At 47.8% G+C, this 26,216-nt stretch overlaps 9 protein-coding genes across 9 annotated transcripts; 4 read left to right on the forward strand and 5 right to left on the reverse strand.

Moving 5' to 3' along the window:
- Positions 1 to 2,597: 2,597 nt before the first annotated feature.
- On the reverse strand, positions 2,598 to 4,837 carry EI90DRAFT_3137771 (Alpha/Beta hydrolase protein; the record flags this gene model as incomplete). Its single annotated transcript, XM_039064866.1, has 8 exons — positions 2,598 to 2,662; positions 2,742 to 3,037; positions 3,114 to 3,330; positions 3,396 to 3,720; positions 3,800 to 4,239; positions 4,301 to 4,462; positions 4,528 to 4,629; positions 4,681 to 4,837. The coding sequence occupies 8 exons, from the start codon at positions 4,835 to 4,837 to the stop codon at positions 2,598 to 2,600; spliced, it is 1,764 nt and encodes a 587-aa protein (XP_038907926.1).
- A 972-nt stretch (positions 4,838 to 5,809) lies between these two features.
- Positions 5,810 to 8,094, reverse strand: EI90DRAFT_3137772 (Alpha/Beta hydrolase protein; the record flags this gene model as incomplete). The annotated part of the gene is made up of 8 exons (XM_039064867.1): positions 5,810 to 5,922; positions 6,007 to 6,302; positions 6,399 to 6,618; positions 6,685 to 7,009; positions 7,096 to 7,535; positions 7,590 to 7,718; positions 7,784 to 7,885; positions 7,938 to 8,094. The coding sequence occupies 8 exons, from the start codon at positions 8,092 to 8,094 to the stop codon at positions 5,810 to 5,812; spliced, it is 1,782 nt and encodes a 593-aa protein (XP_038907927.1).
- Positions 8,095 to 8,943: 849 nt separating this feature from the next.
- EI90DRAFT_3294992 (Alpha/Beta hydrolase protein) lies at positions 8,944 to 11,603 on the reverse strand. The gene is made up of 8 exons (XM_039067450.1): positions 11,144 to 11,603; positions 10,990 to 11,091; positions 10,764 to 10,925; positions 10,268 to 10,710; positions 9,877 to 10,201; positions 9,589 to 9,808; positions 9,199 to 9,494; positions 8,944 to 9,102 (listed from the first exon to the last, which is right to left on the reverse strand). Exons 1-8 carry the CDS (start codon positions 11,295 to 11,297, stop codon positions 8,990 to 8,992), a joined length of 1,815 nt encoding a protein of 604 aa, XP_038907928.1. The 5' UTR covers positions 11,298 to 11,603; the 3' UTR covers positions 8,944 to 8,989.
- Positions 11,604 to 11,843: 240 nt separating this feature from the next.
- Positions 11,844 to 14,105, reverse strand: EI90DRAFT_3137774 (uncharacterized protein; the record flags this gene model as incomplete). The annotated part of the gene is made up of 6 exons (XM_039064868.1): positions 11,844 to 11,956; positions 12,030 to 12,641; positions 12,710 to 13,072; positions 13,193 to 13,531; positions 13,585 to 13,911; positions 13,964 to 14,105. 6 exons carry the CDS (start codon positions 14,103 to 14,105, stop codon positions 11,844 to 11,846), a joined length of 1,896 nt encoding a protein of 631 aa, XP_038907929.1.
- Positions 14,106 to 15,862: 1,757 nt separating this feature from the next.
- EI90DRAFT_3137775 (uncharacterized protein) lies at positions 15,863 to 18,374 on the reverse strand (the record flags this gene model as incomplete). Its single annotated transcript, XM_039064869.1, has 14 exons — positions 15,863 to 16,027; positions 16,092 to 16,195; positions 16,254 to 16,274; positions 16,338 to 16,463; positions 16,519 to 16,830; positions 16,888 to 16,987; positions 17,059 to 17,082; positions 17,121 to 17,238; positions 17,301 to 17,553; positions 17,612 to 17,747; positions 17,811 to 17,921; positions 17,983 to 18,139; positions 18,188 to 18,269; positions 18,320 to 18,374. The coding sequence occupies 14 exons, from the start codon at positions 18,372 to 18,374 to the stop codon at positions 15,863 to 15,865; spliced, it is 1,764 nt and encodes a 587-aa protein (XP_038907930.1).
- A 1,367-nt stretch (positions 18,375 to 19,741) lies between these two features.
- On the forward strand, positions 19,742 to 20,479 carry EI90DRAFT_3094905 (uncharacterized protein; the record flags this gene model as incomplete). Its single annotated transcript, XM_039062501.1, has 1 exon — positions 19,742 to 20,479. A coding segment is annotated over exon 1 (250 nt), but the record flags the coding sequence as incomplete, so codon positions are not given.
- Positions 20,480 to 22,441: 1,962 nt separating this feature from the next.
- Positions 22,442 to 23,646, forward strand: EI90DRAFT_3294995 (uncharacterized protein). The gene is made up of 5 exons (XM_039067451.1): positions 22,442 to 22,935; positions 22,996 to 23,096; positions 23,154 to 23,250; positions 23,307 to 23,412; positions 23,486 to 23,646. The coding sequence occupies exons 1-5, from the start codon at positions 22,694 to 22,696 to the stop codon at positions 23,504 to 23,506; spliced, it is 567 nt and encodes a 188-aa protein (XP_038907932.1). The 5' UTR covers positions 22,442 to 22,693; the 3' UTR covers positions 23,507 to 23,646.
- A 578-nt stretch (positions 23,647 to 24,224) lies between these two features.
- Positions 24,225 to 25,027, forward strand: EI90DRAFT_857978 (uncharacterized protein). The gene has a single exon (XM_039068176.1). The coding sequence runs from the start codon at positions 24,473 to 24,475 to the stop codon at positions 24,941 to 24,943; it is 471 nt and encodes a 156-aa protein (XP_038907933.1). The 5' UTR covers positions 24,225 to 24,472; the 3' UTR covers positions 24,944 to 25,027.
- Positions 24,984 to 25,393, forward strand: EI90DRAFT_3294996 (uncharacterized protein; the record flags this gene model as incomplete). Its single annotated transcript, XM_039067452.1, has 2 exons — positions 24,984 to 25,083; positions 25,160 to 25,393. A coding segment is annotated over exon 2 (216 nt), but the record flags the coding sequence as incomplete, so codon positions are not given.
- Positions 25,394 to 26,216: the final 823 nt, after the last annotated feature.

The raw sequence follows: 26,216 nt of genomic DNA on the forward strand, positions 1-26,216 counted from the left end.
GTTATACTTGCAAGACCAGAGGTACAGTTCTCCAATAAACCGTTGCAATGTTTTTCACTTTTCAACTCATGACCTTATAGCACAATGAAAATGTATTTGAAATTTTCAAAAAAAGGTTCAAAACATGGGAAAGTATCTCATCTAGAGATCTGCCAATTATGTAAGCAATATTTTCATTTTTGGTAATGTTATGTAATTTACAAACTACCCAGGTCATTGCAACACTTTATTGGAGTACCCCCAGGCTGAACAGAAAATAGGAATATCATGTGACATGTCACGTGATATTGTTTACTGTACACACTAGTAAACAAAATGAAATTAATAAAGCATAAATACTGAAGGATTTCACATGATAAGGCCCCAAATCCAAAATGCATCCTTTAGCCACTTCAAAAGTTGAACAAATCCTTTCCCTCATTGATTCTGGCCATAGTGCTTGCCAAATCTCAGTTCTTACTGGCCACCATTACTCCACTGTCACTCGCCTATGGTCTAAACACCGTTCTGATGTTCCCAAGCCCAGTGGTGGTCGTCCATCGAAGCTTTCTGACACTGATATTCGCCATGCTTGTCGTCTCATCAACTCTGGGAAGGCTGACAACTCATCCCAAGTCACCTGAATACTCTGAAACATCAATTACACATCCCTCTCCATTGAGACTGTATGTAAAGGGCTCAAAAAAGCTGGTTGGAAAGCAGTGGTGAAGAAAAAAAGGCCTATGCTCACCAGGTGTCACAAGAGGGACAGGATGGATTTTGCCCTCAGCCACAAGGAGTGGACTCTAGAGGACTGGAAGAGAGTTGTATGGTCTGATGAGACTAAGGTGAATTGTCTGGGCTCAGATGGGAGGAAATGGGTGTGGAAGCGGGTGGGGGAGCCTCTCACTGACAGGTTGGTGCAAGGCACAAAAAAGTTTGGTGGAGGTTCCATCATGGTATGGGGTTGTATGACCTGGGATGGGGTTGGAATGGCATGCATGATTGATGGGAAGATGGATGGGGACCTGTACTGCCAAATTCTGGATGAGGAACTACAGGAAACCATATCATATTATCACAAAAACCCAGCCCATGTCCTCTTCCAACAGGACAATGACCCCAAACACACCAGTAAAAAGGCCCAAAACTGGTTCAATAACCACTGTATTGAGGTCATGAAGTGGCCCTCACAGTCTCCAGACCTCAATCCAATCGAGCATCCCTGGAATCATGTGAAGAGGAAGCTTGGGGAATATGAAGAACCTCCAAGTAGTGTTCAGGAGCTGTGGGATCGCTTCCAGGAGGAGTGGGATGGGATAGATCCAAGTATTTGCCAGAATCTGATTGAGAGTATGCCTAGGAGGATTGAGGCAGTGGTTAGAGCAAAAGGTGGCTATACAAAGTATTAATTAATGCCATTTTCCCTTCCCAAAAATGTACTCCAATAAACCGTTGCAATGACCTGGGTGGTTTGTAAATTACATAACATTACCAAAAATGCACATATTGCTTACATAATTGGTACATATTTAAATGGGATATTATTACATGTTTCGAATATTTTTTTGAAATTTTAGAATACATTATCATCATGCTATAAGGTCATGAAGTCAAAAGTGCAAAACATTGCAACGGTTTATTGGAGAACTGTAAGCTAGAAAACTTTCTGATAATTTTGCTCAACGCACATCCGTGCATATTTATACATACACGAAATGTATTACAATGATATTATATGTAAAATAAGTAACTGTGCAAGCGCGTGTATGCAAGCACAGACTGAGCGGGAATATTCTAGTGATTTCCCACAATAATCCAGAGTGCCCTGGAAGGTTCCGGTGACTCATGACTTCAACACTCCTCCCTTCCTCCTTGGGCCTTGGCCCTTCACTCCTTGGGAAACACCATTGAATCAAACCCTTGACCCTCGGTGTTGTTCCCCCTTCCAGCTCCCTTTGCCTACTTCCAGCCTACCCTTGTTCCTTCTGATTCTGGACCCCTCCCTTATATACAATGTACCTAGTAACTTGTAACCTCAGCCTAAAATCGATAACCTGATGTAAACACATGATTTGAGCTTGACTTCCAACAGGAGATCTGGTGAAGGAATGAAATGCTGATGTCAGCAGCAGTACTGTGAGCAATGCTTGAGCAAGCAAGAAAACCTCCCAGTCGTTGACAATGAGTGCCATCATACACCATGGCCAACAAAAAAAAACCGTTTACTACAGACTCATGATGGTACTCACCATCACTCAACAAGTTACATTTGTATTGAGAAGTTTACTTGGCCCCACAGGATCACAATACAGACCGGGGAGGAGTTTGAATGAGAACCTGGAAGGCAAAAGAAGGTTCAGAGCAACTCAGGTTGGATCACACGCGCGATTGCGAAACATTACGGGTCTGTGGTTGGGAAGCAATGGAATACGCCATAACACTAATAGACAGGGCGCTACGGAGTAGCGGGAATTGAAATGTACAGCTACGGCATCGAACGCATATCTCATTGCAGAAAATGGCCATGAGGAATTCAAAACACGCAAACAACCATGTATCTAGCGATCATCAGCAAAAAAGCTCTGGAGCAACCGATCATCCGAGACGTCATTTTTTTAGTAGCCCTTCACCCAGATACATTGAACAGGTGCCATAACAGCCAGCTGATTCCAATAAAGCCCTGACAACAGTAAAACAATCAGCATCCCAGGGTGTGTGAAGAAGCGATCTCAGAAGTAGAAGAAGGGTAACTAACTGACCTGCTAGATGGGCAAAGAGTCTCCCAGCCAACGGAATCTTCTGGACAAAATCGCCCAATCCAACCCTCCGCTTCCAGTCAGGGTGCACTGCAAGCTGACGTTCTCGCTGTTCCTTCAAATCTTCCGTGCTAAATTTACTCGTAACCCTCACAATAGTATCGCGATTGTAGAGTGTACCAGCGAACTGAGAGGGAGTAGGGTAATCCAGCATCTTGATCTCTGCGCCGATATGAGCGAACCCCAAAGGGTTTGTTGTGGTGAGCTCCAAGTCCGGTTTATCACCGAGTTGAGGAAGACTACAGTAAACATTCGTGTTCCAGAGGTAAAGGTGTAATCAGAAATGTCAACGAGTTGAAGAAACGTGGCACATACCCTGTTGCGACGATATCGTTGTGATTTGTAACTCTCCACAGAGTCTTCACCTCCTCTCCTTTTGAGATGACGATATTGAACCGTTGCGACGTGGGACGGTTGCCTATAACAGGTGCACCAAACACGTATGCATCACGGACCACAATCGGAGAGCCAGCAAAGTCCTCCGAGGAGCTGATTGAGCGGGTGTAAGCAAGACCAGCCAGTGCACAACCGACTAATCACGTAATCACAAGCCGATGAGCATCCTCCGCATTGATGGTCAAGCCATGTTCAACTCACGGGAATGTCCAGTGAACCACACGTTGATCTTCTCACCCGCAGGTTGCTGCTTGACCAGGTCATTAGCAAGTAATATCAACATCTTGCGAATCTGTTCCCAAGATTGTTTCCTCCCTTCTATTTCCAAGATGCTTTGCAGTTTGCTCGGCCAAATCCGGTCTTTAAACCCTTTGATGACTTGACTGAATGTAGGAAGGAACTCGTCCGCATGTACCATTCGTGTGGTCAGGTCGGCGACGTAATCGGGGTAGTCAGTGGGGCCAGTGCCTTTGAATGCAACAACAATCCAATTTCCGCCAGTTTTCCAGAAGAAAGAGCAGAAGGCCTGTTCCGGGAAGGGTTTATCAATATCATTGCGGACTGAACAAGGCTGGGCGAGGTTTTGTCATGCGAAAACCACGTACACTTGTTGAAGAGTTCAATTCGCTAACTGGCACATATGAAAGCCCAGTCTTTTTGCAGAAGTCCCCGATAACATCTGTACCCCATTGATGCTTGTTGAATCCAAGTTTCCCCAACTTGGCGACATCGCGAATGAGGGTATCGTCCGTAAAGGCCGAGGTAAGGGCATCCCGGAATTGCTGGACGTTTGCGCCAACCTTCAATTTGGATTTGTCACCGTGCGATTTTGCGGTTTTTTCGACTGTCTCGTAGATGGCATCGCTCTTCCGCTCGTAGACGATCGCGGAGATTTGAACGAGGAGTTTGGCAATGTCGAGGTTGAACTCGCGAATGACAGGATCAGTGCTGCCGGTTGGCACATGCGACTCGGAAGGGACAGAAAGAGAATCATCAGCGGCAGCTATTTGTTCTGGGAGTAGAGTCTTGAAGAGATTTGGTGTAACTGACGTTTGGGTGAGGCGTCGGAGAGAGCAACGACTTGAAATTTGACGGCGAGCACCTACGAAAGTTTACGAGGCCAAGATCTCCACCGAACTTTTCAGACCATAACCAGTAGATCCATTGTACGGGGGGCAAAGAGGCGAATTGACACCAGAGGAGAGCCCACCCAAGAAAGACGGATGTAAGAAGTGCGGTGAGCGTCAAAGTCAACCAGTCTAGGAATGCTATCCGGGGTTGACTCGCATTAGCCAAGGAAATGTGACTGATACAAGGAAATAAGAGGGCGTACGGGTATCGAGGGTCGATGCGACGTAGGCGATGTTCGTCCAAGTCGCCCACAAATACCTTGCATACGCAGGAATGGGGGAAAAGAAAGTACTAGGGAACCTCGCTAATAATGATGGTGAGTGGGGGGGGAGTGAGACAGACATGGGCGACTGACCAGAAACAGTGCCAAAGACACTCGTCAATGCGACGATTTCTTTGTGCCGAGCCTCCTTGAGTTCTTTCCGAAAGTTGTCAACGGATGGGTCCTGGATAACACTTTCGACATCCTGCACTGCCTGGGGAAACCCCGTCTGTTCCAAATCAGTGGCCATCGTCCAGTCGCGCAACGATGCCTGATGGGGGGAGGGACACCGGACAGACCATTTCGGCTGCACGGTATAAATACAAACACAAAGGTCAGGTCCAGCCAACGAATGCACGTGAATACGCATCCAGGGTTTATATATATCGGGAATGGGTGTCCGGTACCTGGTTTCGTCAGGTCCCCAACTTGATCTTGTGTGAATCGAGAATGGAGGGAATCAAGTTTCGGTGGTACGACGAGCAGTCAGTCATGTACCCAGTCCAAAAGGTGTGGTTTCGACTGACCTCAGCAGCTTGGAGGATTCCACCAGCACCCTGCATATGTCTGGAACATCTAGAATGCGCCAAGTGTTGGCCCTACCGCCAAATGAATGACCCAAGTGATATATAACGAAGGAAATGCATGGGTTCCCACGACAATAGAGACCCTTACATACTGAATGCGGACATGGTAGTCATGCGCCAACACCTAGACTATATACACTATATTTGTAATTGCATGTCAAGCAATCATATGGGAATGCACCGCGTGACACATGAAATTTCAAGCAGCACAAAGCGCGCTTGGAAGATACTAGGGCTTTAAATTCATGCATTACATATTGAGACATCGCGCCCGGTGCGATATCGATCGAGTAGCACAATTGTAATTCAAAACCAAGCTCTTCATCACGCGCGCTCCTCGGCACTAGAGTCCTGCCTACCGCTAAGTACCTAGTTGTACTCGCGGTCCGGAAAGTGGGGAAAAACCCTTTCTAGCCAAAAAGATGTCGAACAGCCAAACTGGTGCCAGGAAATGCTCTCAACCAAAGTTCAACCCAGAAGTCGAGAATGATGTAGCAAAGCAACGGGAGTCTGAGTATTTCCAATATGAATGACCCCTACCAAACACAGGATGGTGGCTTAAATACAGGCGCCAACAAGAAGAAGCGACACTACCAAGACACGTATCTCGGTCGCATAATCACAGACCAGGAAAATCATCTACTGATGAACAGCAAAAAAATTGCGGAGAACACATCAACGGGTTCATAGCCCCTCACCCAGACACAGTAAATCGGGGCCAAAGCGGCCAGCTGATTCCAATAAAGACCTGAAAATAGGAAAAATATGATCAGCGTGCGTCCCCCAAGGTGTGGAAAAAAGCATCCAGGAGACCACAAAAAGGTAAACTGACCTGGTGAGTGGGCAAAGACTCTCCCGACCACTGGAATCTGCTGAACGAAATTCCCCCATCCCACCCTCTTCTCCCAGTCAGGATGATCTAAGAGCTGCTGCACTCGCTGTTCCTTCAAATCTTCTGCGGTGAATATACTCGTGATCTTCACGATAGTGTCCGCATCGTAGAGTGTACCAGCGAACTGAGAAGGAGTGTCGTAATCCAGCATCCTGATTTCTGCGCCGATATGAGCGAATCCAGCAGGGTTCGTTGAAGTAAGCTCCAAGTTGGGGTTATTGCCCAGTTGAGGACCACTAGAACAAACAATGGGTGTTCCGGGTGTTCCGGGGCAATTGGAAACGACAGCGAATGTTGGCTAATGAAGTAAAAGAAACAAACGCGGCACATACCCTGTGGCAACGATGTCGTTGCGATTCGTGACTCTCCACAGAGTCTTCACGTCCCTTTGTCCTCTAATGACCACATTAAATCGCTGCGACGTAGGACGATTGCCCACAACCGGAGCACCAAATGTGTACGCATCACGGATCACAATAGGAGCGTCACCAAAGTCCTCCGAGAAGTTGTTGATTGCACGGGTATACGCAAGACCAGACAATGCACAACCGACTAATCACGGGGGGGCAGCTAGCATTCCTTGCATAGTATTGTAAAAGACGTTTCGAAACAACTCACGGGAATGTCCAGTGAACCACACGTTGATCTTCTCGCCCGCGGGTTGTTGTCTGGCTAGGTCATTAGCAAGTGTGATCAACATCGTACGAATTTGGTCCCAAGAACTTTTCCTTCCTGATATTTCAAAGAGGCGTCGCAGTCTGCTCGGCCAAATTCGGTCTCTGAAGCCTTTGTGAAGTTGGCTGAATGTGGGAAGGACTTCATCCGCATGGACCATTCGTGTGGTCAGGTCGACAACATAATCGGGGTAGTCAGTAGGGCCAGTGCCTTTGAATGCAACAATAATCCAGTTTCCGCCACCTTTCCAGAAGAAAGAGCAGAAGGCCTGTTTCGGGATGGGCCATCAATATTGACGTTGCGGACAGAACTCGGGAAAGGGGTAAGGGGAGGGAGGGGTGAAAAATTACGTACACTTGTTGAAGTGGATAATTCGCTAACTGGCGTGTAAGAAAGTCCCGTCTTTTTGCAAAAGTCCTCGATGACATCCGTGCCCCATCGACGCCTGTTCCATCCAAGTTTCGCTAACCTGGGGGCATCACGAACGAAGTTGATGTCGGTAAAGGCCAAGCTAATGGTTCGGCCGCGAGATCTTGCGGTTTCTTCGACGGACTCGTAGATGGCATCGCTCCTTCGCTCGTATACGATTGAGGAAATTTGGATGAGGAGTTTGGCAATATCAAGGTTGAATTCGCGAATCACAGGAGCAGTGCTTCCTGCTGAGGCTTGGGGCTCAGGAGGACAAGAAAGAGCATCATCTGCGGCAGCTATTTGTTCTGGGAGCAGACCCTTGAAGAGGTTTGGTGTAACTGACGTTTGGCGTAAGGCATCGAAGAACAACGACCTGATCGGAACTTGAGGACAGCAAGCACTCACGAAGGTTTATAAGCCCAAGATTCCCACGAAACCTTTCGGACCACCACCAGTAGACCCATCGTACGGGGGCAGAGAGGTGAATTGACACCAGAGGAGAACGAACCAAAGAATTATGGAGATGATAAATGCGGAGGAAGCCAATCTGAACCAATCAACAAATGCTATCCGAACATCGCTTGAAATTAGCCAAGGGAGTATACAGGACGAAAGGAATAGCAAGGCATACGAGTCTCGAAGGTCGATGCAACGTAGGCAACATTTGTCCAAGTCGACCACAAATACCAACCATACGCAGGAATAGGGGCGAAGAAGGTATAGGGGAACCTCGCTATAAGTAGGGTTGGTGAGTAAGAAGGAGGGAGAGAAACATGGACACCAACCAAACCTAGTACCAAAGACACTCGTCAATGTGACGATTTCCTCATGCCGAGTCCTCCGAAGTTCTTTCTGAAAGTTGAGAACGGATGTGTCCAGGAACACACTTTCGACATCCTGGACTATTTGGGGGAACCCCGTCTCTCCCAAATCAGTGGTCATTTTCAAGTCGCGCAACAGCAGTGTCTGAGTGAGGGGAAGTACAAGAGACACAGAGACCCAGCAGAGACACAGTCCTGTATAAATGGAAATACACTGGGACTTAAGATGCGCGTGAAACCAATCGAACGGACGGTTGGAAGGCATTCACGTTGTACGCAAACTAATTCAGGAAAAGGGTAAATCCAAAGGATTCCGCTTTAGAAGCAAGTGCTCTGAATACAGTACAAGCAGTAACAAGACGACCAAGGATGTAAGCATAACGCCGCAAGCTCAACAACGTGAGTCGCCACAAGGCATGTCAACCCGACCTCAAGAATGCCAAACAGAAGGAATGATCTTAGCCTTGGCAAGCATAGCAAGCAGTCGGGACCTATATATGGCTACCCCCACCATGACCGAACGGCGCACGAAGGAACCTCAAAGCAGTTTCAACAACCCGGCCCAGCTGCAGCCACATTCCAGGACTATCTCAACCACGCGAAGTCACATCAGAAACCCTGGAGTGGCGAGGAAGAAATTGCCCAGTAAATAATCCATGTAGATCGTGTGAGAATCCAAAAATAGCAACAAATTAGATAACACTTGTCTAGCGCCCTGACGCTTATGTAAGACTGATGTGCATCTTCATCGTGTGTTGCATCAGTATCATCTTGTCAACTTTATTCTGAGCCTCTACCAGGCCATATGCCACCATCTTTCTCTGCAATTTGCCACACATAGAACGTATAAATTGTATTCATCATTCGAATGAGTATTGGTTGGTTCCCCAATACGGACCCTCACCCAACAGGACGATACAGGACGGATGAAGACTTAAATACAAGCATCACAGAAGCGAGATGGCACGAGCACAAAGCGCTTATCTCGGTTACATGAAAGTCTAGGACAAGGAAGATCATCCACTGATAGATTCGGTATAAAGCTTGTCGAACGGATCGACGGGGTCCCAGCCCTGCACCCAAACACAGTTAATCGGAGCCAAAGCGGCCAGCTGATTCCAATAAAGACCTGATAACAGTCAGCGCCAAAAAAAAAAAAAAAAACAAGATCAGCGTCCGCGTCCAAGGTGTAGAGTGGAGAAGCCATCCAGAAAGGCAAACTAACCTGCTGAATGGGCAAAGCCCCTCCCGAGCAATGGAATCTGCTGGACAAAATTACCCCAACCCACCCTCTTCTCCCAGTCGGGATGCTGCAAGAGCTGTTGCGCTCGCTGTTCCTTCAAATCCTCTGCGGTGAATTTACTGTCGATCCTCACGATAGTGTCCTTATCGTAAAGTGTACCAGCGAAATGAGAGGGCTTGTCGTAATCCAACATTCGGATCTCTGCGCCGATATGAGCGAGTCCACCAGGGTTCGTCGAAGTAAGCTCCAAGTTAGGGTTGTCACCGAGTTGAGGACCGCTAGAGCAAACATCGGTGTTGTAAGAGTAAAGGAAACGCAGTTAGAATCGACGCCAAGTGTTTGCGGAGGGAAAAAAGCAAACGCGATACATACCCGGTAGCGACGAGATCGTCATGATTCGTGATCCTCCACAAAGTCTTTATCTCCTTTTGTTGTTTGATGACCTGATTGAACCGTTGCGACGTAGGACGATTACCGACAATGGGAGAGCCAAATACGTATGCATCACGAATCACGATAGGAGCATCACCAAAGTCCTCCTCGAAATTGTTGATCGCACGGGTATACGCAAGACCAGACAACGCACAACCGACTTAAAGCACGCGGGCGAGTAATTCAGCTTTCCCCTTTGCACAGATTGTACAAGGCGTTTCAACTCACGAGAATGTCCAGTGAACCACACGTTGATCTTGTCACCCGCGGGTTGATTCTTGACTAGATCTTTAGCAAGTATAACGAGCAGCCTACTAATTTGTTCCCAAGCTTGCTTTCTTCCTCGGATTTCAGCATCAGTCACCAGTCTATTAGGCCAAATTCGGTCCCTAAACCCTTTATGAAGCTGACTGAACGTGGGAAGGACCTCATCCGCATGCACCAATCGTGACGACAGATCAGTGACGTAATCGGGGAAGTCAATGGGACCAGTGCCTTTGAACGCCACAACGATCCAGTTTCCTCCACCCTTCCAGAAGAAAGAGGCGAAAGCCTATTGTGGAAAGGGTTATCAATATCATTAAAAACTAAACAAATGTTAATGAAAAAAAAAACATACACTCGTCGAAGAGTTCAATTCGCTAACTGGCGCATAAGAAAGTCCCGTCCTTTTGCAAAAGTCCTCGATAATATCCGTACCCCATCGATGCTTGTTCCATCCAAGTTTCGCCAACTTGGAGCCATCGCGAACGAAGTTAATGTCGGCAAAGGTCGAACCAATGGCTTGGCGGAATTGAGGAAGATTTGCACCAAATTTCGTCCGCTTGGGTTTATTACCATGAACCTTCGCGGTTGCATCGACTGAGTCATAGATAGCATCACTCTTTCGCTCGTATACGACGGCCGAAATCTGGAGGAGTAGTTTGGCTATATCAAGGTTGAACTCGCGAATTAAAGGGCCAGTGCTTCCGGCTGGTTCTATCGCCTCAGGAAGAAGAGAAAGACCATCATCGGCGGCAGCAATTTGTGCTGGGAGTAGACCCTTGAAGAGCTGTGGCGTAACTGGCATTGGCGTAAGGGATTGAAGAACAAAACGACCTGAAGACAGCACTCACGAAGGTTTATGAGCCCAACATTCCCATTGAACTTCTCGGACCACCACCAGTAGACCCATTGTACGGGGGGCAGAGAGGCGAATTGACACCAGAGGAGAATGAATGCAAGAATTATGGACGTAAAAATGGCGGAGGTAAACACTCTGAACCAATCGATAAATCCTATTCGGACATCGCACGCATTTAGCCAAAGGAGTATGAAGGATGAAGGGATATCATGGCATACGAGTCTCAAAGGTGGCTGCAACGTAGATGATATTTGTCCAGGTCGTCCACAAATACCATCCATATGCAGGAATGGGGGCCCAGAAAGAATAAGGGAACTTGGCTGTAAAAGAGGGTAGTGAGTAGGAGTGAGCGAGACAAACATGGACACTTACAAGAGGTACCAAAGATACTCGTCAATGTGATAATTTCATTGTGCCGAGTCTCCTGAAGTGCTTTCCGAAAGTTGGGGACGGAGTCATCCAGAAACACACTTTCGACGTCCTGAACCGTTTGGGGGAACGCGGTCTCTCCCAAATCAGTGGTCATTGTCAACAGTCTCTGAGTGAGGGGGAAAGAGGAGAGGTCCAGAGACCCAGTCCGGTATAAATGGAAACACGCAGGGGCCAAGATGCGCGTGAAGGCATATATTGGATTGACATTCAACCCTGCAAGTGTCAGCCGCACGGAGAGAACTAAACATGTGACCAACCTCTATAGTACAGATTTATTCTGACAGGGAACGTAAATAAGCAGGATACCAGCCACTATAGATAGAGAACGTGAACAGGTGTCGAGTGGACAATGAAGCGTCCCCAACAATACCCATCCCGAGGAACACCTGGATACTCCCTCTACCATGTATCTGACGACGTCATGGAACTGAATTGGACCAGGACTGTTGCAACGTGATCAGCCATTTTCAATTTAGTTATCACGTGAAATGATTTCGGTTCTGACGCCCCGCGGAATCCTACAGTAGGCAGGAGTACTCCGGCCTCTCGGCTCATCCACATGCATTGCGTGACCACCAGGTCACATACTTAGGCCACCAAGTGTCTATCTCGGTTACATGAAATTCTAGGACAAGGAAGATCATCCACTGATAGATTCGGTATAAAGCTTGGAGAACGGGTCGACGGGGTCCCAGCCCTGCACCCACACACAGCGAATCGGAGCCAAAGCGGCCAGCTGATTCCAATAAAGACCTGATAACAGAAAACAAGATCAGCGCCTGCGTCCAAGGTGTAGAGAAGCCATTCAGGAGCAAGGCAAACTAACCTGCTGAATGGGCAAAGAGCCTCCCAAGCAATGGAATCTGCTGGACAAAATTGCCCCAACCCACCCTCTTCTCCCAGTCGGGATGCTGCAAGAGCTGTTGCGCTCGCTGTTCCTTCAAATCTTCCGCGGTGAATTTACTCCAGATCCTCACGATAGTGTTCGCATCGTAAAGTGTACCAGCGAAATGAGAGGGCTTGTCATAATCCAACATCCGGATCTCTGCGCCGATATGAGCGAGTCCACCAGGGTTCGTCGGAGTAAGCGGCAAATTAGGGTTATCACCGAGTTGAGGACCACTAGAGCAAAACATCCATGTCGTAAGAGTAAAGGCAGCGCAGTTAGAAACGACGCTGTGTTCGCCAATGAAGAAGAGAAACAAACGCGGCACACACCCTGTGGCGACGAGATCGTCGTGATTCGTGACTCTCCACAAAGTCTTTATCTCCTTTTGTCCTTTGATGACCTGATTGAACCGTTGCGACGTAGAACGATTACCAACAACAGGAGAGCCAAATACGTATGCATCACGAATCACGATAGGAGCATTACCAAAGTCCTCCACGAAGTTGTTGATCGCGCGGGTATACGCAAGACCAGCTAATGCACAACCGACTTAAAGCACACGGGCGGGCAGTTTAGCATTTCCCTTTGCGTAGATTGAAAAAGGCATTTCAACTCACGAGAATGTCCAGTGAACCACACGTTGATCTTGTCACCCGCGGGTTGATGCTTGACTAGATCCTCAGCAAGTTTAACGATCAAGCTACTAATTTGCTCCCAAGATTTCTTTCTTCCTTGGATTTCAGTATCAGTTACCAGATTATTAGGCCAAATTCGGTCCCTAAAGCCTTTGTGGAGCTGGTCCTCACGCTTGAACTTTGGAAGGACCTCATCCGCATGCACCAATCGTGATGTCAGATCAGTTACGTAATCGGGGAAGTCAATATGGGACCAGTGCCTTTGAATGCCACGACGATCCAATTTCCTCCGCCTTTCCAGAAGAAAGAGGCGAAAGCCTGTAGCGTTATCAGTATCATTACGGACTAAATCAAGGTTAATGAAAAAGAAAAAAAAAATACATACACTTGTCGAAGAGTTCAATTCGCTAATCGGCGCATAAGAAAGTCCTGTCCTTTTGCAGAAGTCCTCGATAATATTCGTACCCCATCGACGCTTGTTCCATCCAAGTTTCGACTTGGTGGCATCATCAATTTTAGTAAAGGTTGAACCAATGGCTTCGCGGAAGTGTTGAAAATCTGCATCAAGTTTCCCCCGTTTGAATGTACCGCTATGAGTTTTCGCGACGGACTCGTAGATAGCATCGCTCCTTCGCTCGTATACGACGGCCGAAATCTGGAGGAGTAGTTTGGCTACATCAAGGTTGAACTCGCGAACCAAAGGAGCAGTGCTTCCGGCTGGTTCTATCGGCTCAGGAAGAGAAAGACCATCATCGGCGGCAGCAATTTGTGCTGGGAGTAGACCCTTGAAGAGCTGTGGCGTAACTGGCATTGACGTAAGGGATTGAAGAACAAAACGACCTGAAGACAGCACTCACGAAGGTTTATGAGCCCAACATTCCCATTGAACTTCTCGACCACCACCAGTAGATCCGTTGCAGGGGGGGCAGAGAGGCGAATTGACACCAGAGGAGAAGGAACCAAAGAATTATGGATGTAAGAAGCGAGGCAGAAAACAATCTGTACCAATCGATGAATCCTATCCGGACATCGCACGCATTTAGCCAAGGGAGTATGAAGGATGAAGGAATAGCGTGGCATACGAATATCGGAGGCGTATGCAACGCAGACGACATTTGTCCAGGTCGTCCACAAATACCACCCATACGCAGGAATGGGGGAAAAGAAGGAATAAGGGAACTTGGCTGCAAATAGGGTGGTAAGTAGGAGTGAGCGAGACAAATATACAAGAGGTACCAGAAATCGTCAATTTGATAATTTCATGGTGCCGAGTCTTCTGAAGTGCTTTCCGAAAGTTGGGGACGGAGTCATCCAGAAACACACTTTCGACGTCCTGGACTGTTTGGGGGAACCCCGTCTCCTCCAAATCAATGGTCATTGCCAACAGTGTCTGAGTGAGGGGAGGCCCAGAGACCCAGTCCGGTATAAATAGAAACACGCAAAGACCAAGATGCGCATGAATGCATTTTGGATTGACATCCGATCCTGGAAGTGTCAACCGCACGGATCTATTCTGATATAGGAAATGTGAACAGGTACGAGTGGACAAATGAAGGCGCCAGGAACCGAGGGAGTTAGCGGAATTGGCCGAATCCATTGTTATCGTAATATGAAAATTGTAAGACTGTTGCCTAGCATCAGTCCCTACTAGATTGATTGTGTCTAATTTCAGCTCGTTAACGAATCTGGAATCCTTCATAATTTCATGCCGCAGGTCAACTCCCGTGTATGATTATCGCGGAGTTGTGGTTCCAACCTACTATCTTTGCAGCCTTTGAAAGCCCCTTGCTTACTTGAACTGTGGGTCCTTCGATTGGATGGACCCCAGACAACCACCTTGCCGGCCTATAGACGTGACGTGCAAGTAATGGAATCTACTCTCCGTTGAGAAGACTCTTAATCGCATCCGTCAATACGCAGGAGGAGGATTGGTTAATTTCCAACACGCCGGCACACCATGTCCAAATAAAAATTTAGCTGGTGAACCCATCCCTACGCTAATCAACTACCTCCGTCAAGGATCGCTCACACTTCTCCCATAGAGGTTCCACTGATTCTTCAGGAACACCACTGCAGGGACTTGTCAGAGATCGGTGCCTGATCATCAGCTTGCACACCCGGACGTCTTAAAGTTACCCACATATTCCCAAGTGCACGCACGACCTAAGGCAGTTATTTTTCTCTATCAGGTGCTCACGCTTCCCCTGCGTCATGGTGAAAGAATTGCCTGAGCAAAATCACCACATGGGCGGTCATTCCCAGAATGTGGTTATTATTGCAAAGCGACTTTCATGATGCGTGGCTCAATTATGAACTTGCCGCTTCGCGCAAAGAGCTTTGATCGGGGCAGAAAAGCTACACAAGAAAGTGAGTATTTCCATTACTAAGGATGCGCGCGGGCTCAATCGGACAGCACAAATTTTAGCTCACCATAGATTCACTTGCAAAATCACTGGCCGATCGTAACTACCACACTCGAGAAGACATATACCAGTAATCACAACGGTGGTTGTCTTCCACACGTTATGATTCATTCTACTCGCCACGCAGACACCAGAAAGCTGATGATATATTGTCATATGGACATTTCACACATACTCATAGAGTGATTCCCCTGTGCTATATAGCCCGATGTCCCTCCTTTCCCAGCCTCGATGGTGTATATAGTAAACTTTACTGCGACTTCTATCAAGATCGTTTACACTTCCTCGTAGGCCCATACCCTTTCTGTTGCGTACTTTCATTAAGGATACCACCTCAGCCTTGCCTCAGGTCATCGCCTCGTCTGCACCTGCATTCAGTTCTGCTTCTCCGACCTTTCCGATGGCAGTTGGCCCATCAACTAGTAAGGGACTACCTAGCAGGCTGGTACCGGGCTAACCATTACCAATTACTGGGGTTACTTCCCACAGTGGTGCATATCATGCAACTTGTTACAAGAAATAGAGGATACTAGTACAGAGAAATGGGGGCGGTCAAGAAAGGAAAAGGCAGCTAGGCCGGAGCACAATGGTGATGGAGAAGCCAATACCACATGATATGCTTCCCAGGCGCAGAGGCTCAGCGTGGGGAACTCACACAACAGATGCAGCCTAGCGCTAAGCGTGCATCAGGTACAAGGGAGCAGCCAAAACATTATTCGAAAAATGCGAAAGCGAACCCCTCTAACAGTTTGCGGATAGCTTCGACAAACAAGAATCCACCCGTCTGGGCTTGTCTGTGATCATCTGCAATAATGTCCGCAGCGCGCTCTGCGATTGCATAGACTACTGCCTGAGGATGGGACGCAGGTATATGTGGCTATAACAACATCGCAGCCCTCCTAAGCAACGTGACCCAATAAGGTATAAAGAAATTAACATACGAAAATGCTAGAATCGACGACGCGGAGGCCCTTGATACCCTTCACGGTCAAATCAGGGTTGACAACGCCCTTGGTGCTGTTCCAGGCGGAAAGGGAAAGAGTACCTGATAAAAGATAAATGAATGAAATCCACCATTCACTATCCCATCAATCAGCACGTACAAGCAGGATGCCGATAGACAACTGCAAGGTGAAAAATGTAGAAATCCAGCATCCCGAATCACAGAACCCGTACCGCAAACGTACCGGTATTGTTGCGAATATAATGTTTAATCTCGTCATCCGTTTTCGCTTTAGCTAATTCGCCAAACTCCTCGATAAAGAAACCCTTGACAGCATCTGCAGACGCGAACTCCCGTGCGCGCTTCACGGCTATGGAATGATCAGACACTCAGCTTCGCGGACACGTGCTGTGGAGTGCACTTACAAGTCAGAGCGATGTGAAGATCGATGTCCTCTTTGAAGAGTTCAGGATCGATTAGTGGATCGTCAAAAGGATTGGTTGAGTTCAGTTTTACGCTCCCCCTAGAGCTCGGAGACAAGACAGCTGTCACGATAGTCATGAAACTCCCATTTTCGGGACGGGAAACGCGTAGATTCGCGAATCCGTAATTGAAAAATATTTCAAAATGCGCTGTGTTTGAACCTGCGGAAGCATCGCCAGCTTTCTCCAAGACGGGATCATCTTCTGGCAAACGGAGGGCCCCAATGACCTGACCGACCGTGTCTGACCAACCACCTAAACGGATAGCTTAGTGTGCGGTGCTGGGGGGCAGCCTGGTCAGAGGTGACCTACCGGTTTTGTTTGTCTCGTACAGTAGCGCTTGTTGTTTAGCCCAGTCGCTCAGAGGTTGACGGAAGAGATCGTCATTTGTTTCGTTGGATTTGACATACCACTTTTTTTCCCCCAAGTGTCAGGAAACGCCTATTTTGTCCAGAAACCAGAGCTCAGGCTTGCAGAACTTACATTATTCAAAATTAATGGGTGGTCCTGCAAGTTCTTGCCACTTCAGGGTGGTCTTTAACCACTTTGATACCCAATTTATCGAGGTCCTCTTTTGGACCAACGCCTGAAAGCAGAAGGAGCTTGGCAGAGTTTATAGATCCAGCAGAAAGGATGACATCTTTGGAAGCCCTGACGATGAACCTTTGGCCTGGAAGTTATGCGGCAATTCACTAAATCATCCCCTGACGTAATCCAAGAAATACTTGCCATTTGGACTTTGGGCAAACTCAACACCAGTGATAACAGGTTCTTCGTCCTCACCCTCGGAGAACAATAACCTGGTAACTTGGGCATTCGTTACTACACGCAGGTTCCCTCGGGCCCCAGCCGCTTCGAGGTAGTTGTTTGCACTACTTCTGACTCCTGTCCCTATGGTTGCAATCGTTCTGCCTATACCGAGAGGCTTCCCAGAATTAACATCTGAGTTCCAACCAAAGTTCGGGTTCTGTTGCGCGGCTGTCGAATACTGGTATGAACATCCATACGACACAAATTTGACCGAGGCGAGGCGTACCTTGTTTAATCCTTTCGTAGATTGAACTTCCGTCATTTGGAGGGGAGAGGAGTATAGGACCTGTGTCTCCATACAGATTGGGATCATAATCTCCAGGGAAGTCACGACCACTGGTGGGAGGCACGAGCGTTTCGGACTACAGTAGTAAAGTCAAACGAGCTTAGTTCCAAACAAAGGCCCGAATCCAACAGGTTCAAACCTTTTGGGAAAATGGGAGGATCTTATTCCATGACCAGCGCTCATCGCCTGTGATATTTGCGATTCGGTCATATTCTTCGAACGACCCACGGGTATAGGTCATGAAGTTGGCCTACATCAAAATATTCAGCATAATCGAGCCCAATGGAAATTGGTAAAAATCGTGCACTCACATTTGTCGACCCGCCAGTTACTTTTCCCCTGAGCACTGAGACGGTTTTGTTGTCGATGAGCCCTGCTTGAGGTACGCTCTGGAATGGCCATATGTACTGTGTAAGACCTGGTTGCGCGGCAAGTATGGGAACACTCCATCCTGGAGAGTTTGGCACCCTATTTGGAAATTGAGAGTACAATTCCCGCCAATACTGGTCAACCTACTGTATACCAGCTTCAAGTACGAGGACGTTGAAATTACGATTCTCCGATAGACGCGTCGCAACGACCGAGCCAGCGTTGCCAGCTATATGTACCATGAACGCTAGGTCCGATTCCGGTAGCATTAAGACATACCTCCTATGATAATGAAATCGTAGAAGGTTTTCAGAACACCGTACGTTGGAGACATGTTGATTCAAGCCGCAGAATGAGGGGTTGTCCGTTTGGGCAACCTCAAATATGAAAGAACGAGGTGTTTTTAACGCCCTGTATTTCTGGCTTCCGTGTGGGAAACGGACAGAAAGCAACTGGATCGAATGGCAGCAAGGTAAGAGGTTCCTGCAGCTGTCATTGGCGGTAGATCTGGATCTGGTTTATTCCCCCGATGCCTCGATCATTGGACCCAATCTCGCCCAATGAACAATACCGGTGCAACGTTTCCGAGAGGCATCAAGCCCCTGCAATTGTCATTGGGCCCCTCATTCCCTTGCTTATCCGCCACATCTTGAACTTCACCGTGGAATCGCTCGGAGAACGAAGTTTCTATCTGATGCCCGTCATTCTGACCCCTTGTCCTCGTGAAAGAACTTTTCGAGGACTGAAGGGACAGTCTGGTATTCCGTTCAACACCATGCATGTTTGTGCCTGCAATGTGGTGATAAGGGTAGGGCAGGAACCCCAGCCTTTACTACATAAAGCAGATGACACTAGGAGTGCCTAGGATTGAAGAAATTTAGTCTGCTCCGTTGCCTCGGTCCTCGGTTTCGGGGATCTGCGGATGTGGCGTCGATTACCGAATCGCATTTGGTCAACCACTACTCTGATCCTCAGTTATTCCCTCTCCTGTCCCCCCCTTAGCTTAGAAAAATTGGCCAATCATCTTTTTTTCGTTGTCCGACGGCGGGTTTTAACATCACTCAGTGCCAATCAACGTCGCAGCCCAACTTTGAACGCGTTGCAAACACCATCTTTCTGCTACTTTCGGAGCAACGCTCGCTCGGCTTTCCCACGGCAATTACTCCACCCCACACGATCCTGACGACGCGCAGTGTTTCGATTGATGAAAGATATTTCTCTAAAGCTCTAGGGTCCCCAGCGCTTGCACCCTGATGCGTAATGAAATTCGTTTTGACCGTCCGTCACCATCAATCCGGCGGATGTTTACAATCCAATTGTAAAATTTTCGTCCGGTCCCGACTTCGATCTCAACAATAGGCCGGTTGCCTAAGTCTTATTGGGGACAAGCTAGCTCCCGCAATCCTTTTTTTTGAAAAAAAAAAAAAAACTCGTCATCAATGCATTCATATCTGCCGTTCGTTAGGAGGCGAGAGTTGGCAGAAATTGCCAGCCAAAATCATGCTGATACCACGAAAGCATCTTTCGCGAGCGATAAGGCTTGCACTGATGTCAGCCAATGGCTCACACCCAATCATCGAAACTTCATCGATGAACAAGTGTTCCACTCCACACCCAAACTGAATCAGCTCAGCACGACTTTGAGACCCATTTGACTTCGTCTGGACCAGCTAAGACAAATTGAGGGTGGAATGCAATGTGCAACCGTCGATGTTCTGTGCTGCTGCCCCTGTAAATGCACAACCGTCGCACCTGATTCAAAGAACCAGAAAGCAGTCGATTGCTCTAATTAACTTGCCCTTGCACCCCCATCCACATTGAGCATAAGGCGGTGATGCATGATTAACTATGATATGGAATGCATGCCGCTGTTCTAAGTTGAAGGAGAACTGGGAAGTGACTGCAACCATCACCTCATGAATCGCGATGAGGGGATGGAGGGCCAGAAACAATGCACGGTATATCGGTACGGTGTCGGCGAAATGGAGCGGTAATGGAAGGGAGGTTAATTACCGTGAGAGCTTCTTTGATCATCCCTCCACCTGAACTTTCAAGCACCATGATAGTGATGGAGTCACAGAGGACTTCTTCAGACACGGTGTGGATGAACAGACCAGCATCTGTGGCATGCAATGGACTGCGTTATGGATCTCCCACCTCTTCTCCCTCGCGTTTTCGGTTGGTTCTTTCTTCCATGTCGAGGAGATGATGCAGAAGGATCCCCTTCGAATTCTGTGTCAAGACGGTCGACTGCGCTCTCCTGATCAGAAAAGGAATGATTAGCGCAAAAGTCTGTATCCCGAACACGAGCTCTCAGCTTGGCACACTCTACATCCCGACTGCCCTTGCACTCGTGTAATTGTCAATCACTTGACGAATGTTTTGCAACACTGTGGGAAGAAATTGATCAAAAGCGTTAGGCAATCCACCTCGAAGGTCCAAGGTTTGGAGAGCGTACTAATATTGTCACGTCACAGTAGGATTGGAACACGTTTTCTCAAAATGTGTGTCGCATGTTAAGGGTGGCGGCCATTCAGGCTATCGAGGAATGATCAACGTCTTCATCACCATCCCTTATGAAGTACACCAAATAGGGACTTTGACTACCCACGACACAAAACCCAATACCATTTGGTCAAATAAAGATAAAGGCGACAGATCTCGTGCGATGTAGTCCATTAGCTGTGAGGGCAGGCATTTGACTTTGGCCGGAAATAGCAAGACGCAAGATTCATCGATGTATGTGTTCAAATGTCTGTAAGAAGCGAAGGAAGTCCAGAACAAAGCTACATATGTGGCTGGTTTCACTAACGTGCTTCTGGCACGATCAATATATGGTTCCTAACGTGAGAGGGAACCGCGCATGCTCAGAGGACATTGTTGAATGCGCTTGTGTCCAATTTGGGGCGGGCACAAGAGCAAGTTGCTCTATCTATTGAACTACATATCTTGGGCACTTGCTGCGATAGGCCGTGCACTCTCGGAAAAACTTTTTCAGTAACAATTCAACAGATTACAACAAGGTGCAAAACAAATGGCGCAACAGGTTTCGATGAATGGTCGATCAGGTCATGTGATCAATCCTATTTAGGAAACTGCAAGTCGATCATCATTTATTTTTTGCCATTTATGGATAATCACATGACCATCACATGACCTGCACGGACATTCATCCAAATTGGGCGCGTCAATGTTTTTACACCTTGCTGTAATTACAAGAACAGGCGAACCTATGGCTGTGTTCTTTTTTTCAGCTGGACCACCGTTTTCTCGCTCTCTGATTGGATTTAAGGTTTTAGCCTTGACCTCGAGTTATGACGGATCCGAGATGGAATTCGATTGACTTTCATCGGTGTTGGAGAGTCTCCTGTGCGTGTTCAGAACAGATCGGCTTTCTTTCGGCTAAGTGGTATGTTTTGACATCGATTTGTTCACGATGAATGCGGCCAAGTTTTTTACCTTCCATCCAACTACTATTGGATTAGTGACACCCGTGCTCATTGACACTTTGACTGTGTTTTCTTTCATTTGACACGTCACGTAACGACCAGGTTATACCTTGGTCGACACACTTACCCAATGATTGCGACGACACAACCCCCTGGAATCGTTCAATGTACAGAGTCTTAACAGTGCATTGAAGCACGTTCTTGCTCTCTCATTGGCTAGCCGGGCACCCAGCGTCATTCCGGTTGTGTTCACTTGTCTCGCATCCGTGGTATATACCTATATCATTCCATGGCTTTAGAGCGCACTTTCAGGGCTTGACATGACCTCACATCAGATGAGAGTCTCGCCCCTCAACGACGACTCAGACAGTCGTAAAAAGGTGGGTACATGGGGTTTCTTTTATCATCATGTTTCACACTCCGCGAAACCTTTGAATTGTGTAGTACTCCGGGAGCGTACAACGTTACGAAGAATGGGCACGGTTTACAAACGGATGTGGAGTGTGTTCGCCATGTTAGACTCAAGGTAGCAGTGCAGAGTGTACAACATTAGCCATGCTGGGCTTGTCGTCGTCAATCAGGATCGATAGTCGCATCATTGCGATGTCGCACTCTAGACAACAGATCAGGTGAAGAGGTTGGAGCGGCATGTGAAGAAGTGCGCATCGATGAGATAGATGACGCATGTGGGCCGGTCAGGAAACTCCGGAGATGAGATAAGCTAGCTGGCTGGATGACTTAAGCGACCGGATCCCAAATCGGTGATGATCTAAGCAAGCAGAACCAAAATGGGTGAGGAAGAGCCCTAAAGGGGCGATGAACTAAGCGAGTGCATCCCAAATGGGAGCTGAAGTAAGCGCCTTCATCCAATGAGAGTGTGTGAGACCTCGCTCCAACCAATCGGCGTTCGCGATTCGTGGAGCGTGTCCGCGCTCTTTATATATAGTAGAAACTCGCAGCTGTCAGGACCAATTCAACTGGCAACCCCGCCGCACCCAATGAATGGGTGATATTGGTTGCATGCAGGCGGTTGCAGTGGAGGCCCTTTGCGGTGGCATCAGGAGAATCAGATTCTCGACGAGAATAATTCTACGATTCTGCCCTGCAATTGTTCTTTGAAGGGTACTCGCTCGCAACCTTCGGAGAACATCCACACAAACATATTTAAGCCAGCCGAGCATGTTGACTGTCCTCACCAAACAGCATGGTCTTCGCTGCACTTCTACAAGTTCTTGCTTACATCGGAGTCATCTCCACCGCCCACTCACCATTGGAGATTAACCAGGCTCTGGTTTTGCAACCCTCTATCCCGAGGGATAACTCTCCAGCGGTTCCGCCAATCCTCCCGAATGAACATTGGGGCTACGTGAACTTCCATTACGAGATGGATCAACCTCATCCTATCGACGCTTCCGAGGGGCGTAGAATTAATGTCAAGACACTCGGGTATGTTTTGGGATACCCATACCCATCGCGCTAGAGTTGCTGAGTGTCTTGGACCCACAGAGGGAACTGGACGAATCCGAATGGATCGCTCCTTGCCAAAGTCCTTCCTGGCATCGGAGGAGACCAAGGGTACATTGATAAGGAAAATGTATTCAGGCTAGGTCGGTCATACTCCTAGTTTTCGTATCCCAAAACATGACTGAGGTTGAAATGTATAGATGTTCGACAGGCCATAGAGTTCGTGAGCGATCGAAAGTACGGTTACGTGCAACTGAATGGCTTCGGAAAAGTCGGTGGTGGCAACAACGTCTTTATGTCAGTCGCACATCTTCATTATCGTCGTAGCTCACTCTGACCCCCGTCCGATCCAGAACGGTTGAGACGAGGTCGGCTGCTAACCTCAAATTCAATAACCGGCTATTATACGCTCTTGGTGTCTTCACCGATGCTGGCGTGTCAGCTACTGTATGGGCGCTGGTAAGTTGGATCGGGATCTCAATCGATCCGCACTTTGCTTATGAGACTGCGCCCAATCCTTTTCTCTGTATAGGGACCGCCTAAGCACGTATGAGTCACGACGTGGTTCAGTGCACCCTTTATAGCTTCCCGTCACAATTTTGGCCGCGTTTTGCCCCTTTGTGCAACCCCTGTAAACTGCTCTTGTAAATATCCATCCGACCTGCATTCACCGAATATACTTGTCTATGGCTGACTGCGTTATCCCTTGTCAGCCAGCCTAGTCAGCCATGAATGAGGTCCCACAGAGGGGCATGCAAATAGGACCTAAAGAGCGTGTTCAGAGAACGAGATTCATACACCCTAACGAGAACTTCGAAAGCTACACATCCGATCCATATACTCGAACCGGGACATTCCTCCTTCTGAGACATTCCAAGCCAACAAAGCTCGGCCCAGACACCATACGCCAACTGTGCTAGTAAAATATGTACAACATATATAACTGTTGGATAAACAAGCTATGACATGCACACTACTTTCCGCATCTCTGTATTCACTTGTGTTCACATCGACAATTACATCTTAAGAGTCTACAGCCATCCCAACTGAGCCATTGCTGTATTGGTGTTCTAAGGTAGCAGCCGTGCATACTAAGTAATCACTCTCCCGGAAAGTTCAGATATAGCAACACGAAGTGCTTGTCGACAGAAGTATGTGCTGTTGGGAATTACCATAGCTGACATAGGCTGGAGTCCTGCCTATAGCTGACAACGCTTATTTTCAATTAGTTTCTTTAACACGGTATTGATGTGAAGTATATGGAAGTACAGTACAATTTTTGGAGTATGCTCAGTTTTTTACTTTGAGACTGAGGTGATACCCTTTTCTTCATGCTTTGTGTTCGTTCATATAACTTACTGTACTTGATTGTGAAAGTTCGTACGTACGGGTAAAGAGTTACAGTTCTCTACTTTGATCGGGCTGAGTTCCTACGTATAGTGAATATTTCGAGCCCAGAGCAATCTCTCCCGACGTGAACCATGGATAGGCAGGTGGCCAGCAACCATGGACTCTACCAATGAAAGGAGTCGGAGTCGAGAAACTTGACAATGGGAAGAACTGCCTTTTGTGGTCTGACCGCGTGGGAGCTATCTTAAGGATCAAAAATTCTGGGAGGTTGTGGAGCCCCAAGATCCCAATTCCACTACTACTGCATCGACACAAACTCAGGCTGCTGCCACCCAAGCTCCTCCTACCGCTACAGCGCAGACCACTGCTCCGGCCCCGACGCCAGCGGAGGCAACAACTTCCACAACGCTCCAGCCAAAATTCGACTCTGACCCCTGGAGAATGGGACAAGAAGAATGCTACCTCTTTCTTACCACCATTACTAGCGAGGTTCCTCAGAAGCCTCTCCCTCTCCATTCCTGCGTATCTGTGGCACACGTCATTTACAATGTGGCGACCATCCTGCGTACGCTGTCTTATTCTTTGTTGCCATTCATATCACCTTGGCAAATGCGAGCTATGCCCGGATAACACTTTGTGACTGGTTTACATTGCTGTGGTTCGTAATGCGGGCATCGCTCTCGCCTTCTCCTCTGGTGTCAATTTGCCGCTCTGCCGCCCGTGAGACTGTTGTGGTTCAAAAAAAATTGGGAGGAGTCTAGCTTGGGCCCGTAGATTTCCGTGAGTGCTGACCTCAGAGTCTCTCGCGTCATTGCTTTTTAATGCCAATGCCAATTACCCCTAATCTCTTCGACAGAGCAGATAAAGCACGCCGATGATGATGTTCTTTTCGATACTTGTTCCGCCGCTCGTTCCGCTACTCCTCCTGCTAAAAGGAAGTGAAAAACTCCGTGGCGATGAATCCAAACCGGGCGTTACTGCAATTGTTCGGCGCTTCGAACAAATCATCTACTCAATCTTTACCAATATCAGTCATGGGAACCTACCAGAGGGAAGCGGAGTGCACGGGCGTCAATGGGGCACAGATGAAGTTTTGTGATAAAACTGGTTTTCTCTGTCACCCACTTGACTTATCTGTTGTCGCGCCATGACGGCGTTGATATCCTTTTCGAAATAGGCCTTCTGTTCCCTGGACCATTTTCGCATTCAAAAGTACTGGCCCGTCGATTATCCTGATTACGTCGCCGATCTGACCACACAAATGCAACGTACGGATGAATTCCTTCTCACTTTCAGCGTAAGTTATCAAAGGCTATGAAGACAGAATTCTCCCTAGCAGAAGCCGGGGTCTCATGGAAGTAAAAGGAGGAAAGCAACCTTGGGGCCAAATTTGTGACATGTTGATACAACTTGCTGATGATGTGGCCAAGGAGAAATCCGCGGACCACAAGATCAACGTATGGTTCACTCGACATTCTCGTGAGTGAAACGGTTTTACGCTATGCAAGGATTCTTTCGTCGGTTGGTCTCGCGTATGCCCGTGCAATCAACAACAAGTGGTAGGAATTCAAAGACATGGCGCGCAAGAAATGCGTCTGGGTAAAGTGCTTACTGGATAAAGTACGTCACAATAACGGGTCTTCCACTGCAACCGAGATCCGCGTTTGGTGGCACAGCGGTATCGCTTCTGTGTTAATTGTATTTGGGGCTTGACCTTGCGTCAGCCGCCAATTGGCAATTCGATGCATCTGTTATAGTAGTCTAAATCAACCGGTAGAGTGATTTGTAGTGCTACTTGTGTCCTGATCACTGCCGTGGACCGGACGTCATATTCTCAGTCAGAAAGGAAATAACCGCCTTGGGTTAATAGGGGACTCAACGAGGGCATCATACGGGTGAGGGAACAATGAATT

Source organism: Cantharellus anzutake (assembly GCF_015039405.1).
Source record: "Cantharellus anzutake strain C23 chromosome Unknown EI90scaffold_200, whole genome shotgun sequence".
Taxonomy (NCBI): Eukaryota; Fungi; Basidiomycota; class Agaricomycetes; order Cantharellales; family Hydnaceae; genus Cantharellus; species Cantharellus anzutake.

What these genes read in the sequence shown, in the direction of transcription:
- EI90DRAFT_857978 (XM_039068176.1), top strand. Translation starts at nt 24,473, where the DNA reads ATGAAAGGAGTCGGAGTCGAGAAACTTGACAATGGGAAGAACTGCCTT.
- EI90DRAFT_3294995 (XM_039067451.1), top strand. Translation starts at nt 22,694, where the DNA reads ATGGTCTTCGCTGCACTTCTACAAGTTCTTGCTTACATCGGAGTCATC. An exon ending in GGAAAATGTATTCAGGCTAG is followed by an intron (nt 23,097 to 23,153) that starts GTCGGTCATACT and finishes TGAAATGTATAG; the next exon opens with ATGTTCGACAGGCCATAGAG. An exon ending in GGTGGCAACAACGTCTTTAT is followed by an intron (nt 23,251 to 23,306) that starts GTCAGTCGCACA and finishes CGTCCGATCCAG; the next exon opens with AACGGTTGAGACGAGGTCGG.
- EI90DRAFT_3294992 (XM_039067450.1), bottom strand. Translation starts at nt 11,297, where the DNA reads ATGACCACTGATTTGGGAGAGACCGCGTTCCCCCAAACGGTTCAGGAC. An exon ending in GAGTATCTTTGGTACCTCTT is followed by an intron (nt 11,092 to 11,143) that starts GTAAGTGTCCAT and finishes CCTCTTTTACAG; the next exon opens with CCAAGTTCCCTTATTCTTTC. An exon ending in TGCAGCCACCTTTGAGACTC is followed by an intron (nt 10,926 to 10,989) that starts GTATGCCATGAT and finishes ATGTCCGAATAG; the next exon opens with GATTTATCGATTGGTTCAGA.